Below are 17,476 nucleotides of genomic sequence, written 5' to 3' on the forward strand. Positions count from 1 at the left end.
AAAACGAACCATGCAGCATTCTTTATTTCCACCTAATTCTGTACATTGCCCTCTAACTGGACAGGCAGCTGAAGCCCAGTGGGTTGCTTGGTTACATCTCTCCCAGCAGGAAAACTTCTTGCATTGTGTTCAGTCCACCGGTAATCGTGGGGAAGACTTCTACTTCATTGCACAAGTTCTGTGGTGGATCTTTTTTTGAATATGTGTTAGAATGCATTGTTCTCCTGTTATTGGTGTGCTTACTTTTCTATTAAAGAACTCTGAGAGAAGACGGTTTGCAGAGCTATGATGAAGGGGTGTTTGATGCCATAGATCTCCTAAATAAAAGCAGGGGTTTATTCGGGAAGGGCCCCTAACTCCCTAAACTCTTGTCATCTGCTCTGTGTGAATGCTCACATCACACACTGTGATGGATGAAGACCTTCAAAGTTTGACTTTAATACCAAGACTGGTGATTAAGAGTTTGCTAGATTACACCTCTTTGATACAGTGAGAGTGTTTTGCAATTGGGCAGCAAAGCTGTGTTAAGACAGTCAGGAGGGTGTTGACATTATTTTACAAGGAAGTCAACACCATTATGATAATTATATGTTGATACTTGTCATGTGTTGACACTGTATTTCTCGCTTGATGCTCTTTTTTTTTTTTTTAAAGTGATACAAGCTCTTGTCATTGCCTCTTTTTTAAATGTCAAACAGTGTCAATGCAATTGATTATTTCTGCAGTAGTTAGTTTTGCATTTCAATAAATATTTCCTGCATCCCTTTCTAGTACTGTAAAACATGATATATTCGCGGCATGAATTTTTCGCGAATGGGAGCCGACGGCCTTTTTTGCGGCATGAAATTTTCGCGAACTGCCACTGGCATTCAATGCATATAGTGTAGACAAGAACGTTTGTGTGCATTTTAATTACGTGAATCTCGGCGCTCGCGAAATTCGCAAAATTAAAATGCACGCCGAACATTTCTCGTTTTACAGTAACCCATTGGGAACCTCTCCCCTTTTAGAGAACTGTACCTGTATATCTTGTAACATACTGCAGGGCCTATAAGTGCAACATAACAAATGTTAGCAACACTATGAAAAACTGGTTTTGAGGTAGAACACTGGTTTTACTCTGTCAATTCTCTTTAAAGGGAAGGTAAACCCAAAGAACAATGTGGATTGAGTGAAAGCAGCAACATTAGTAGAACACATTAGTGAAAGTTTGAGGAAAATCGGACAATCGATGCAAAAGTTATGAATTTTTAAAGTTTTGGTGTTGGAACCGCTGGAGGAGGAGACTACTAGAGGACATGACGTATGAGTGGACAACAATACAAAGAAAATATAAAGGAAATTCAACAAAAATTCACTTTTCTAGAATTATGAAAGAGCAATGAACCAACCGCTTTCAGAAAGCAGGGGGAATAATTGCTACCCTTAACATATGTCAACATCAAGTTGATGGAATTTGTCATTTTCATGAAAAATGGATTTTTGCAGAATTTTCTTTATATTTTCTTGGTATTGTTGTCCACTCATACGTCATAACCTCTAGTAGTCTCCTCATCCAGCGGTTCCAACATCAAAACTTTAAAAATTCATAACTTTTGCATCGATTGTCCGATTTTCTTCAAACTTTCACTGATGTGTTCTACTAATGTTGTTGCTTTCACTCAATCCACATTGCTCTTGGGGTTTATCTTCCCTTTAAGTTGTAGTCACAGTAGGCGTGTCTTCATCAGCCCGAAGTTCAAACTAGCGGGACATTTTGCGGTCTTAGAAAATAGCCCGATACAGCGAATGTGCGTCTTCATCAGCTCGAACAGCCTGCTTCGGGAAATTAGTCCGAAAATTGACGCATGCGCACTTTGCAATATTACTCTGCCTGGCTCGCGGTTCGAAAGTGGATTTCCCCGCTCAAAATCTCCTATATCACCGTATGTACGATTCTACAACCAGGGAGGTGAGCAGTACAGCAAATTCTCTCCAAAGGGATATTAATAACTAAACGCTACTCTTTCTTCTGTCCAGTGAGCGGGCATCTTATATGAAATTAACGAATTGCAATGTTTAAACAAATCCAAAATGCACACAATCTGCAAGAATCTTCAGCTAAGGTATGAATAGAGTGGACCAGAAGAAGAAGTTTACAACAAAACAAAACAAAACAAAACCAGCTAGCATGCACGGCACTGAGTTTTAATAGGGAGGTGAGAGAAATAACCTCCCTGGTTTTAAAGATGACAACAACAGTAGGCCTATAGTACACACATGTGATCCTTGAATACACCGTGCGTGTAATGTACTATACACAATCACTATAGCTGCTTGTACATGCGCTTTCCATTGCCAGCTGGCTAACCAGAAGCGTGGAGGGATCGAGAAAATTTCGGGCTGATGGAGACACACCCAAGATAGCGCGCTATTTCACGAATTAGCGCTCTAGTTGACGAACTAGACCAAGATTTTGGGGGAAATTTTCCCGATCAAATAGCGCGCTATCTGCGTCTTCACTACACAGATAGCGCGCTATTTTGACATCGGACTAGTTTGGTAACCGCAAGATAGCGCGCTATCTTGAAACTTCGGGCTGATGAAGACACGCCTATTAGTCAAATTTCTGTCTTAGCTAGAAGAAAATTCTCAGATCAAAATATAAAAAGTGCACATAGATTACATCATGTTCAGTGTGTGAATATTGCCCTAGCAACAGCTTATCATCATACCCCAGTAGTCCCAGCCTCAATGTATGCAGAGTTATCTGCTTTTTAGATTACCATAATTTGTCATGTGTACCCCCATTAGACCTTCATAATCAGTAGGGCCTAAATGCCGGGTGAGACTGATATTTAATCATTTACCCATTATAGAAATTGATGAGATGAGAGCACAAAATAGAAAGTGGTCTTTGTATTCTCTCGATATCTCTCTCGCTGGCTTGATTCCACCAATCACAGTATGTTTCTCTCTGTGGTGCCTTTACCCCTCAGGGCATCCTAGCAATTGTGTGTTTATCTAGTTACAAGTCTATCACCCCACCCCTCTCCATTTTTGTTTGTTTGTTTGTTTGTTTTTTCTTTTCTTCTGGCTAGCTGCGAACTTGAGGACTGCAGCTGGTATTATCTGGAAAGGGTATTGGGCAGATGTGTAGTACAAGCATGCAGAATAACTTTTGAGGCCTATCTAGCTGGAGCTTGCTCTGTGACATATGTAGAATAATCGTGGGGTAAGAACACTGCTTCACAAGATATCCGCTGTACCAACTGCAGCCATGTAGATTGTCAAGTTATTAATATCCTTACTTGGTATTCATTGTTAGTGACCTAGATATATTGCTATCTTGACTTTGAACTGTAAACCCGTTAGGTATGAGCTGATTTCGGTATGCCATATGTTTTCCGTAGACACCTGCCTGAGTATACTTGTGACTAGTTTTCAATGGGTTAATGAACCAGGCCTACTCAAGGAAAGAGCAACAATGTACAAAATCGCCAAGCCCCCACAGCCCATAATTCTCCCTGTAGCATCCCTGCAAGTGACTTCATATGTTATATCATGGAGCTACACTCCGCGGTAATATTGTGCCTGCATTAATAGCCTGCTTTGTCATATGTTAGTTTTTTCCCCCACTTTCATTGACACCTTGAACCTTAGTGCGGTGATCACATCACTAGAAAAAAAAAAATGGGGGGGAGGGGATGTTCCAGATAAAGCTTGCTGCCATTTGTCCTTCTTCACTATGTTTGGGGGGGGGGGTGGTGAGGATTTGAGCCACTGCTTTTGAGTGGAGTCATGACTAGATGAGTGTGGGTAAAGGGTGGGGGAGTTTGAGGTCTATAAAGAGAAGAGGGTGGGGCATGTATTTGATATCTTTTCATGGATGACGGAGATGGGGAGGGAGGGGGATGTGGGAAGGGGAGGGGCAGGCGGTACTTTCAGAAATGCGACCTAATTTGACAGTAGGTGACGCTGGGTACATCTGCATTCCCTTTAACCACTACAACATCCGCGGGCTCTTTGAACTGTGTAAGAGAACACTATTACCTGTCATTATCAATGAGACGCCAGCTTCTCCCGCTATATTCCAGCCACGCCACAGCCTCCTTATGATCCTTTCCGAGGCAGAGAGTGCCCCTGTGGTGAATGGCAGTGTTTGTTAATACAGTACCCTCAGCATGACCTCAACTTGAGTTTTTTTTTTCCATCTTCCCTTCTATTATGTTAAAGGTAGATCACATACATGTAGCTCCTGCTTGCCTGTGACATGTACACATGTAATTGGACTCCAGTTGGAGTCCAGAACAGAAATTGAACTTCTGTTCATCATCCTGACTATCACTGTGATACTTCCAGAATTCAAATGCGTTCATTATATTCAAGGAAAGTGGAAGATGGTTACATAATTGCAAATATGTAAACTTTTGATTTATTAAAAGAATTCATACATAATGTCTAATTATTATTGCAGAAAATGGACAAAATGTGGACTGTAGCCTATAGGCCTATAGCCTACATCAATAAATAGATAGGCCTATTCATTTGTAAGATCCCTTTTAATGCTGTGAAATTGTCTCGACAACAAGGACTTGTAAGAGGTAGCTACTACCTTTAAGGGTATGTCATCAGACGGCATCTGCTTTCAAGTCCTTCTGCAGTGAGGTGATCACTGCACAGTTTATTCGCCAGTCCCCTTACCACCAGTCATCAGCAGGGTACCAGTTTGAGTCCTCCACTGATTACTTCCCACTCCCTACCAACCCTCGCCAGGTTCTGGCTGAGGAAAGAATAGCCAAGGATGACTACAACTTTGCCTCTGGCCCAAAATCACTGAGGGAAGACTGAAAATAAAATGTTTACTTCATTGAACTGTTGATACAGGAACTGCATGGTATGCAGAAAGGGGGGATGCTATTCAACATTAGATACTTATTTTTCCATGTAAGGACAAAAATAATGCCTGTTTATCATGGAATTATGTGTTCAAAGTGCCAATGTCTGTGTCATACAAAGATAAAGGACCTGCTTATTCTGTATAAGGAACATACCCTGGTACCGCCAATTTTGCCTGTATGCCATTCCCTCAACCCATCTTTCACTGTGCCCAATGAAAGTTCCTGAAAATTGATACTAATTCCTTTGTAGCTATACACTATTTTTCATTTAACAAAATCTCATTATAGAGAGGTCCATGTTAATAAAGAAAGTACTTTGAAAAATCTTTTTGATTGAAAGCATAACATTTAAGGTTTAACACTAACAGGTCAGTGAAGATTTGAGCAAAACCAGATTCACATTTAAAAAAATTGACAACTTGAATGTTGATAACTTGTTTTACATTGGTACATTCAGGCAATTCCACATTATTTGTAGCCATGACTGTGATATTGCTTGTTTTTTTTTTATATATATTATAGTCCTTAAATACATTAAATGGAAGGCACTGCTCTGCTTACTTTTTCTGGAAAGGAAAGATTTTGATGTGGGTTGTGACTGTTCTCCACATATCAAGGACTTCTTGTAGAGTTTAGTAGAGTTTATGGCAAGTCCTTGATGCAGCACAGTAGATGGTGGGGGGGGGGGGTGGGGCAGCTGGAGTTAGGCAGCTGATTCCTTTGTGAAAATGAACATTCATGATTTTTAATCCTTGTGTGTATAATAAAACAAATTTGATCTTCACAAGGGAGGTCATAATCAGGGATGGCTACTGTGTTGGCCAATATTTTCACTGAAATATGGAATATGATTGTCACAGATAGTGTTTTCATCTTATGAGATACAGAGACAGATTATTATGATATGAAGACATTGAGATATTCAGTCATATATTGTTTTGTATTATCTAATATTGCTGTAAATTGTTCTGACCTGCTACTTTGCTTAGTTTTCTCATTCAGCTGTGTCCATTGGCTGACTATTTTTTTTTATTTATTTATTTTTAACAGAGCTCTCCTTAGTTGATGGGAGTATACATGCATTATGTTTTGTTTAGTATGTTTTCATGACAGTTTTATAATAGCATCAAGAATTCAGGGCTTTGTTCATAAAAAAAAACCCAAACAAACAAACAATAACCCAACACCAACAAGACGCAAATAAAAACCAGTGTGATCATTTGAAAAGATGCCATGTAGTTAGATATTTAGTTTGCATTCAGATCACAACAGCAAAAGTTGTCTTGTGTTCATAAGATTGTAAAATCATCGTCTGTGCATTTTTTGCCTCGTGACTGCTTTAAACTAGAGTGATATGATTTGTTGTATCATGAGTCTCTCTGATCAACCAAAGATTAAAACACTATTATTGTTTGAAACACAGTTTTGAGCATGAGTTGGTTTGAGCTGAATTAATTACCTGCCAAATCCCTTTCTGCAACACTCGCAGATGTATAGAATACTGTAAATCAAGAAATGATAGCGGCATGTAATTTTTGTGAATTAGAGCCAACAACCTTTTTTTGTGGCATGCAGTTTTCTGGAATTGCCACTGGCATTTAGTGCATATAGTGTAGACAAGAATTATAGCATGCATTAGCCTAATGTCACAAATCTTGGCTCTTGTGAAATTTGCGAAATTAAAATGCATGCAAAAATTTAGGCCTATGGTTTTACAGTATGCTTCACGTTTGAAATGATCGATCAAACGGTGAGAAAAGAAATCTTTTTGATAGGCTCTGCTGACTCCTGAGAATGTGGAAATGACTACAAAACTTTCCTGTGCAACAAGGAGTTTTTACCATGTTTTTTAGCATTTAGCTGCTGTAAAGATGAACTTCTCAATATGTTTTATATTTGCATGCAAATAAGTATGATTCATGAACAGTTGTCTTGAGCGAGATACTTGTAAGTTTCATGTGGGACCAGAAGTTTTGCCAAGCATTCTGAAGTACCCCAGCAATTCCCCCACCGCTCCACCTCCCCACCCCCCCCCCAAAAAAAAAAGAAAAAAAAGAGAAAAAAAAAGAAATTAAACTCCACTTGGTGAAGAGCTGCAAAGCAGTCAGCACACACCACAAATTAGCTATAAATAGGAGACATTCAGAACATGGAAAACACCTTGTTTGTGTGAATAAATCTGAACAATCCACATGTTTATGTGGATGACTGGTAACTTTGAGGCCTCTCTCCATCCCGATCCCGAGGGAGGTCGGAAGAAACCTCCTGGAGTCTGCCGTGATGAAGAGCCCCAGCTGTGGTGGAGCAGAGCGCAGGAAACAGCACTTGTTATTCAAAATCCAACACTTTTCTTTGCCAGTGATGTCATGTGATACAGTAGGTTGAATATGACAAGGACAAAACAATATTGTGGAATGACAAGTTGATCATAATCACTTTTCCCCCCTAATGGTATGCTGGATACATATCCTGCCACAGAACAGTAACAAGTTTATAAACCATTTCGGCATGTTTTATTGCTTAGTGCAAGCATTTGCGGTTCCTGTTGCACTGTGTACACTTTTCATTGTGGGTATAAATGGCACCAACCTTGTGTATCCAGTTTATTCATGCCCACTAAAGAGGCTATTCATAACCCTTGAGGCTGTTTGCTCAAAGTCTTTAGTCCCATCTATAAGCCCATGTGGAGTGGCTTGTTTCTTTGTGTAGGACATTGCCATGACACACTTTTTGTTGGCTTAGTGTGTAAAGTAGGGCTCACTGTAAGCTGCTACTTCAGGGCTGGGTCCAGCAACGCCACGAATCTCAAATGAGCAGACCATGTTCATGTGTTAAAATTTTTATAACGGAGCTTGATCAGTGCTGACTACATTTCTGCCTTATAGAAAAGGTCAATTTTGTCACTCCAGATTTCATGCTGACCTTGATAGCCACGTCATTTTTGTTGTTGTTTTTTTTTTGCATCTTGGAGTATACATTGTAGATATGTTTTTGTTTTCTCTCTTTTAAGCATGTTCTTCAGAGAACATTGTCCAATTTGTAAGATTTCAGTCAGACATTTGTAAACTCCCAGAATTCTGGGCTTAAGTCATTCATTCATACATTCTACTCAAATCCTTATATCTTTGGGTTTTTATGAATGAATGAATGAATAAGATCAAATTAAAAGTCATGTCCTCCTTTTCAAGTTATTTAAGAGATCCCATTCATGCTCTTGAGCATTCTTTATATTATTTTCATTTTACTACCATTAATATAGGCCTACTGTTATTACTTCTTATATTTCTTTTTCTTTTTCTTCTTTTTATTGTTATTGTTGTCATGAATATTGTCATTGTTATTGTTAATGACTTGTTGTTATTATTAGTACTTCTTTTACTACTATTCTTATGAGATAAGTAGTGATTATCGAAAAACAATTTTGTGTTCAAACCAATGAGAGAGTCATGAGATAGGTCCTGATTACATCATCACCTCATCTAGAATGAGACTATCTCTGTTCTGTTTTCGTACGCTCAGAGAGGAGTTCCATAGATACCTGTTCCTCTTCAAGCATTTCAGCCTATCATCTCCAGTGAATGTTTTGCATCTCATACTGCCCCACAGTCCAAACTTGCATGCCATGCATTGGCCTGACACATCAGTTGATGGGTACCAATCACCTGACAAAACATGATAGGGCAAGGCAGGTTCCAAAATAGTTGTCTGCCAAGGTCACTGCCAATGCTACCGAACATGTTGCATCATCCCGCTCTACCCATCCCAATGTTCCATCTCATCATATGTGATACTTTTCTGTGTCATATCAAAGTTTGCTTATGATCCATCTTATGGAAATAGACTGAAAACACAAAGTCTTGGCTCTTCAAGATGACATTTTTTTTCCCCATTGTCATGTCATCAGTGGCGGACAAACACTTCTAGGAAAGGGTATTGTTTCTGTCATGCAAGCTTTCCATACATTACTCGTGAAGCCACTTGTCACTGTGAGTTTACCTCGATGGTTTTAGGGAATTCCCCAGGGGGATCTGTCGCCTTTGTGCTATGCAAGCAATGTGGAGATGGCAGTATTTCAGACTTCCTGCCTTTCATTTCTACAGACCATCTCTTACACCTCTTTCTTTGTCTTTTTTTTTCCCCAGGCATATATATCATTAGATATTTGGATCTTCAAAATTTGATTGTCCGCTTTGTGTAGTAGTGAGAACAATTCTCAACCAGCAAGAATTTTGTATATTGCATCATTTGGAATGATGTTGTGAAAGAGTCCACAGGAGGATTTCTGCCACTTTCATTTTTATTTTACCCCTATGAATCATCTTGATGTAACAGTATTCTATTTGAATACTATGTATCAGAGGGGAGCTGCAACACTTTTCCTCCCTTTTTAATGGGACAATTTGCTAGAAGAAGAAAATACTGCGAGAATTCTCCACAAATGAGCCCGCCAATGCAAATTAATGAAAAACATGTAGCTCTCTATATGCTGATTTACTGACTTGTCTATTGTTTTCCTTGTATGTTCTTGTCCATCTTAATCATATCATTGCTGTACTTTTCTTTGGGGATATGTATGCCTACAGTTTGTCAGTTTCCTGTGAGCACAACTGATGCATTTCGGAAAGTTCATATTGGCAAGCATCTTCATACCCCACTTTTCTAGCAGCAGCTTTGTTTTATTTTGGGCGGCCACACATGGTAGGTTTGTTCCTAGGAGGAATATGGCATCCATCATAATACTGTTTTTGCAGTCATTTCCTGGATGAAGTCAGATGAAAACTTCATGCTAATTTATTGTATTTTTTGTTTATGGGCCTATATTTGTTTGTTTTGAAGTTATTATTTTTTTATGCCTCCACCAACGAAGTGGCCGGAGGCATTTTGTTTTCGGGTCGTCTATCCGTCCGTCCATACGTCCGTCCCGTTTTGGTTTTGTCGATATCTCAAGAACCGTGAGGTGGTTTTGCATCAAACTTGGTATGAGGGTATATCCTGGGGGGGATAATACTTTGTTTGGATTTTAGGGTCACGGGGTCAAAGGTCAAAGGTCACAGGTTATTTTGTGAAAAAAGGTTGAAATTTCATGTTTTTCTCCATATCTCGCAAATGGTTCAAGGTATCTTCATGGAACTTAGTATATATGCATGTACCGATGGGCAGTGATTATCTAGGGAAGTTGGGGGTCATGGGTCAAAGGTCAAGGGGTCAAAGGTCAAGGTCAACTCCTCAAAATATCACTGCTTTCCTTATATCTATGCAATGCCTGAAGGATTTTTTTTAAAACTTGATGTATGCATGTATAACCCAATATATATTCTGTGGGAAGTTTCTTGCCAAAAGGTCAAAGGTCAAAAGGTCAAAGGTCAAGTGAAAGTGCTAAATTGCACTTCTTCCTCCATATCTCAAAAGTAACTCAAGGTATTATCATGAAACTTACATATTTATGCATGTTCTACCTAACAGTGATTCTCTTTGGAACTGTGAGGTCAAAGGTCAAAGGCCAGGTTTAGATAATGGGCCGAATGCATAAAACAAGCAATTGCTTGTAAGCAATTGCTTCAAGCAAAAGCACAAGCTCGTCTAGTGAAAGGTGTAGCTCAAGCAATTGCTTAAATACATATGCATAATCTTTTGCTTGTGCACATACCTTTTGCGTGCATTCAGCAAGCAATTGCTTAGGGTTCGAACAATAGCGTCACGCTTGTGCGAACACTGTACGTCTGAGAACAAAGGTGTGTTTCGTATTAGGTATTTCATAGGGGCATGTGTGAGCTGGAACCTGACATAGCAGTATAGTGATCATAACAACGCTCATATGAAATACACACACACACACACACACACACACACACACACACACACACACACGCTTATACCTTTTGGTTGTCCCGCACAAGCAATTGCTTGCGTTTTCAACAAAAGGGACGTGACGCCTGTGCGAACTCAAGAACAAAGGCGAGTGTGGCAGCATGCATTTGAAAGGGCATGTGTGTGCAGAAACATTTCCTGACATAGCAGAAGAGCTATGAAATGACACTCATAAATGCACACACAGACGCACACACACACAACTATACACACACTCGTATTACTGGCTGATTCCCATCACTGCTTACAATAGCCCGCATCTGCCAGATTGCACGTGGAGAGACGTCTCCTTGCTCTCCACCGAAGTGAGACATCCTACCTGTTTTTCATCAAATTTTGCGTGCTAACCACTGGACATTCCCGTTGTTGAAATGAAAAATTTCTTACTCTACTTAAGAGTAATTTCTTGTAGATTTATACCACTCCTTCACAATTGTTGTCTTTCTTCCATGAATATGAAAATGATACTTAAAAGGGAACGTCCCAGATAAGCAAAAGCTCAAGCTCATTTTACAGAGCTTGGAAAATCGTAAGCAATTGCTAGCAAGAACTAGCAAAAGGTATGTTTTATGCATACGTTTTTAAGCAAATGCTTGGTCTCTAAGCAATTGCTTGCGGACAGCAAGCAATTGCTTGTACTTGCTAGCAAGAGCTTCTGCTCGCAAGCAATTGCTTGTTTTTATGCATACGGATTCGAGTAAAAGGCTAGCACAAGCAATTGCTAGCGTTTATGCATCCAGCCCACTACTATTTTACCGTTTGATACTGAAATTATACTTTTTCTCAATACCTTGAAAATTACTCAATGCATAAACTTATAAAAGGGTCAAAAGTCAAGTAAAAATCATCAGTTCCCCCAAATACCTGCACTCTGACGTTTTAATCATTCATCCAATCAAACCTAGTTCTAGGAAAGTGAACATTCAGCACATTTGTGGCAAACCTGTCATTTTAATATTTTGCCAATTGTGTGAAACTTTCATCACACATTGTCAAGACATTGTACTACACTATAGACCTATTAGGAGAACCATGCATTATGGCGGAGGCATACACCAGTCGCCGTAGTGACATTTCTAGTTTGTGGTAGATTCATGTAGAAATTCCTTTGTTCATTCATTGGTTCATTTCTTTGCTTTGTTGTATTTGCTTTCATTATGCAGAATTGCCCTGATGGTAGGTTTTGGAGCATGGCCAGTCATTTGCCAGCGAAGCGGCAGGAGATGGAACGCATTCCTACCAAGCAAGAGAGAGACTCGCCCCCAGGTAAGAATCCTTGGCCAGCTCCATCATTCAATCATGCTCGTGACTTATAACTTCCTTCATAATACTCTGCTATGTTGTTTTGAGAAATTAACTTTCCTACAAGGTAGTTAACAAGTAATTTTTTTTTATCCTCATGTATGCATCATTATGATTACCATTGTATGCAGTCAGAAGTGTTAATGGCGATAAAGAAATTTTGGTGATCAGCACTTTTATCATCACATTTATTGTGGTACTGATGGGTAAGCTGTGGGACAGAATTCGGCTCATTTAAAGGACAAGTTCACCTTTATTAACATAAGAATTGAGAGAATGTAGCAATATTAGTAGAACACATCATTGAAAGTTTGAGGAAAATCGGACAATTCCTTCAAAAGTTATGAATTTTGAAGTTTTTGTGCAGTCACCGCTTGATGAGAAGACTACTGCAGTGTGTGCTGTCACATGCGTACAACAATATAAGGAACATATAAAGAGAATTTCACAAAATTTCATCTTTTGAAAAAAGTACATATTCCCTTGACTCATTACTGACATATGTTATGAGTAATATCATTCCCATTGCCTTTAGAAAGAGGCAATTCAAGTGCTCTTTTATTATGCGAAAAAAGTGAAAATATGTTGAATTTTCTACATTTTCTTTATACTGTTGTACTCATATGACATCACGAGCCTTAGTAGTCTCCTCATCCAGCGGTTCCAACACAAAAATTTTAAAAATTCATAACTTTTGCATCGATTGTCCAATTTCCCTCAAACTTTCACTGATGTCTTCTACGAATATTGCTGCATTCTCTCAATCCTCATGTTTATGAAGGTGAACTTGTCCTTTAAGTGCAAACAGTCTGTCTTTTAGTGCTGAAACAGTCCAGGGATCTAGGCATATGCCACAGACAAACCAGTCTTCCATCCTGGAATGTAATTCTGTGTTTACAATTGTAGCATCTTGGAAATTATTACATCAACTTGAGAATGATGTATGGCTTTGACTGTCCCCCATAAATCACTTTCCTATCTACATGCCACCATCATTAGCAGTATTGATGCAAAGTGGAAGGAGAGTGGTGCTTGGCGTGTATCCATCAACACCCAGATGTTTCAGCAACCCTGCAAAACAGTGGTAGCGTTCTTGAGATAGAGGTCATTTGACTAGTAGCACTTGCTTTTCCTCCAGACTTGCAAATAAGCGGTGACTGTAATGGCAGTCCTGTGGCTGGAAACTATAAACCCCTAACAGGTCACTTCTTGCAAGAAAACCAGCAATGACCTCACTGTCTTGACCTCTTGCTTGACCTCTGGGATACCAAGGGGGTGACGGTAGGAGCAGGTATAAACTTCCCTCCAGGGGTCCAGAAAGTCACACCCCTGCTGCAAAATAGAGCAGACTAGAATAGTCTGAGGTGTACAGACCCAGAATCCTGACTGAATGACTCTAGCCCTCTTTGGAAGTCATAGTGATCCTCTAAAACTTCTGTATATTGCTACCGCAAGGAGGTGTGCATATCGTGTCATGCACTCCAAGAATTGTAATGCCCTCGCATTGGATGATATGGGCAAAACAATTTTTTGGTGTTGTTTGAGAGAAAGTAGCAGTGTTTGAATAGACTAAGTACCTCATCTATCATTCCTGCAAAATACACTGTAGTCTATATAGTTACTCAAAATTTTAAGTATTCTGATATTCTATGAAATTGTAATACCTGTTGCAGAGTACAGACCAATGCTGCCAGTAGAGTACAGAGTCCTTTCTCCGAAGTCTGTCAACTTCTATATTTGAAGTAGTGTGTTGAAATGCCTCCATTCTTGATATTTCTTTTAAATGGAACATTGCAACCAATAAACATTTTCTTAATGGTAGTGATGATATAAAAGCTGTTGACATTACTTGAAAATTGAATAGAATGAAAAAAAGAAAACTTACAGTACAAGAAATAAAAGTGTAGGTCCTAATTCTCCACTATGTTGAAGCTGGCTAGAAAAAAGTAGCGTGTGTGAGTAAGACAGAGTGGACAAAGTTTCATCAAGAACAGGCCTCAAATTGGAAAATTACAAAATTACAAATGTTCACATTTTTATGGAAGAGTGATAAAAGAAGCAGCCAAATATGCAAAGTAGATGAGTTAAAAGTGTCATTGGCTTATAAATCTCACATACATGTAAGTCCACACACATAATCTTCACTATTTCTTGTTCTTTTTATATGTAATCATAGTGAAAGGCATATCCTTCCCATCAAAATGTTGTGATGTTGCAGTAACTTCATGAGGATGAAGATTAGGGGCAAAGTGTTGTAGCTGCAGAATAAAAAAAAAGCAAAATAATGTGCTTTCACTTTCCTCTATTTTTTTTTTGTGTGTGCACATAAATCAGTGGAAAATTGTGAGCTAATGACTTTATCATCTCAACTTAAATCATCTATTGGTTTTGACCAGTAGGCCTATCACTATTCAGTGAAAACATAATGAAACTTGGAAATTGATTTTGTAACTCTGTTCTTTCAGGTAGGCCTCTAATTTTGATGTCCCCTTCAATTTTGTTTGTCTATATTTTATGCATTTTATATAAAAATGGAAATGTTGTGGAGTCTGTACAAGTAGGCCTATAATGGAGAACAATTTCTTTATGTGTTCTTGGTCAATGGAAAATAAAATGTAGCTTTGCCAATGTTATAAAGTTTCTTGTTGTAGACCCCCCCCCCCTGCCAAAAAAATTAAAATCCAAACAGCAATACTGTCAATGGTTATTAATCTCTTTTAAAGAATGATAATAATTTTAAACTTGAATGAGTAGAGTGAGTGGAGACAAAAGGGTTATAAAGTTATGAATTGTCTTGGTATGTGTTTGTACTCCTTACACTTCAAAGTACCGTCTTTCCATAATGCAGACGATTGGCAGTGAAAATATTGTAAAGATGCTGGAGTTGTACCTGTACTCCAGTTATCTTCACTGTATGTTTCCCCATTATGTGTGGCTTTAGTTGTGTACCCACATTTCCAATAAAGTTTGTGTTGAGAGACTATCACAACTGTTGGCCCTTTCTCCTAAATCCTAAGCAGGAGGTCATTAGGATAATGCTGCCATCTAAATCCATAATCCTGTGTCCCCGTTCACATGCCATGCTTCTCTCCGCAGTCCCCTCCAAGCCCCCAAGTCGGTCTGGTTGGGGGCAAAAAAACGATGGAATTTTGATTGGAAGTTTCACTTTACACAAGGTGACAGCTCAGGGGGGAAAGGTGGAAGGAAGGAAAATGGTAACATTAGAATATTTCGAGATGCTGCCCCCTGTGAGTTCAGATGTTTTATGTTGCCGTCGGAAGTTGATTTGGTGTTATTCTTTTTTCCCTTAGACTCGTGGAAGGAGACGATTTGTATCTCATGGAATCACTGAGCTTACTCTACACATTGATACTAGTTTAAAGAAAACCAAAACCCCAAAGAGCAATGTGGATCTATTGAAAGCAGCAATAGTATTAGAACATATCTGTGAAAGTTTGAGGAATATTGGACAATTGATGCAAAAGTTATGAGTTTTTGAAGTTTTCGTGTTGTATTCTTGTACAGTTGAACCTCTATTATCCGGCCTCCCTTTATCTGGATCTCTCTATTATCCGGACGCAATCTCGCCGTGATTTTTTTATCTTTTTTTAATAATTACGGGAGGAAACACACATGAATTACATATACTTGATACATTTCTTAATAATTATTTAGGTAAATCATCCCAAGAATTTATAAAAGAAAATGATTTCCGCTTGCAAACACGAACCTCTATTTTGGGGTCTGTTACTGAGTGTAACAATGAAAAGGTCGCAGTATACACATTACTACATGTGGTACTACAATGGGCTACATCAGTACATGTGTATGTGTATGTACCATAGAGCTCTATTATACAGTATGTACATGTATAAAGCATTGAGTCTCCCATATCCGGCCAAATCCCTTATCCGGATGAGCCCCGGTCCCGACTTGTCCGGATACGAGAGGTTCAACTGTAATCACTGGATGTAGGTTTCATTACGTCATGTGTGGACAACAATATAAAGAAAATGCAAAGAGAATTTCACAAAAATTCATTTTTCATGAAAATTACACATTTCACTTTCCATCATCTTGATACTGATTATTCCCCTTGCTTGTTGAAAGTGGTTAGTCAATTGCTCTTAAATTATGCTAAGTTTAAGTTAAGTTTTCTTTATATTTTCTTTATAATTTTGTCTACACATGATGTCATAAACTCAAGTAGTCTCCTCATCCAGTGGTTCCATCACCAAAACTTTAAAAAATTCATAACTTTTACTTGCATCTTTTGTATGTTCTTTCATAATTCATAAAAGGTTTCTCATTATCTCACAAACACACACACACAAGTTGGAAGAAGTTGGAAACCTGCATCCCTATACACTTTAGGTTGTCTAGATCTGTCCTCATCCAGCAAGTCTTCTAGCCCAGGGTTTTCTTTCAAATATCAGCTTAGGAATAGCTTGTAAGAAATTTTGATTGTAAACTAGGTATGCTTACAAAATATTGAAAGGAAATTTAGCTTGACATAAAATTGCAAAACTGTTGGGTTTAGGTCCAGTGTCAAAGACCACAGACTGCACAGTAAGATGTGAAAACTTCACTCATTGTGCAATAGCCAGAAGAGTAAGAAGTACACAGTTTGTAATGCAATAAAACTTTCAATGTACACACTGTATGGAAGGCTGGAGATCAGTTTTTGCTAACAGCTCTTTTGCCAGTAATGAATTGTATAAGGTTAGTATTGTGAACATTCATTAGAATACTCCAGACTCATCAGCATGATACAGAGAGCCTCATATGCCAATGTGACACTGAATTTCCATCTTCCGGGCTTCTGCAGTGTTTAAGCTTTGTTTTTTATGTTACTTTAAGTACTTAAAGGGGAACTCTTTACCAGTCAAAGTTAGTCTGAAAGAAAGAATGAAATTCAATCAAAATCATATAAAACAAAAGTAAGTAAGGAAATTGTTCAGTTTCTCAAATACTTGCCCAACATTCTCAAGAACAGTTTGATATTTATTATAAAATGGGTTCAAGAATGTAGCCAGTTGGAAGCGCTGAAATGAGTCACGTGTGCGTGCATTAATTTCTTAGTAAAAATATGCACTAAGAAGAGTCTCTCTTCCACCTCCCTGGCCTGACGTACGTCACAATGTTTACACTAGCAGTGCGCACTCAATCAGTTGTTACAAGTGCGTCACGCGCTACTATACGCGCTGTCAATCCTGTAAACAACTTCTAGTTCGGGCCGCGGGCTGCCACAACAGCCGGCGGCCTTTCTCGTGCATAACACGTGGCGTACATATACTCTTTTATACGTACGTACAGTACTTACATGTATGTGCGGGATTTCCGAGTGCGACGTGCGTAAATGTTTGGGACGAACATCTTCGGACATCTTGACTTTTGAGCGAGTGCTACATGTAGCTAACTGGTAT

The 17,476-nt window shown here is 38.8% G+C and overlaps 1 protein-coding gene across 1 annotated transcript in view; it reads left to right on the forward strand.

The window, feature by feature from the left end:
* LOC140237700 (transcriptional activator GLI3-like) overlaps positions 1 to 17,476 on the forward strand; it is a 109,532-nt gene that overhangs the window by 13,975 nt on the left and 78,081 nt on the right. Inside the window, exon 2 of the mRNA XM_072317625.1 lies at positions 11,912 to 12,014. Within this exon, the coding sequence (XP_072173726.1) occupies positions 11,939 to 12,014 (76 nt within the window). The 5' untranslated portion in view covers positions 11,912 to 11,938. The remainder of the gene's footprint in view (positions 1 to 11,911; positions 12,015 to 17,476) is intronic.

This window comes from Diadema setosum, chromosome 14 (assembly GCF_964275005.1).
Source record: "Diadema setosum chromosome 14, eeDiaSeto1, whole genome shotgun sequence".
Lineage (NCBI taxonomy): Eukaryota > Metazoa > Echinodermata > Echinoidea > Diadematoida > Diadematidae > Diadema > Diadema setosum.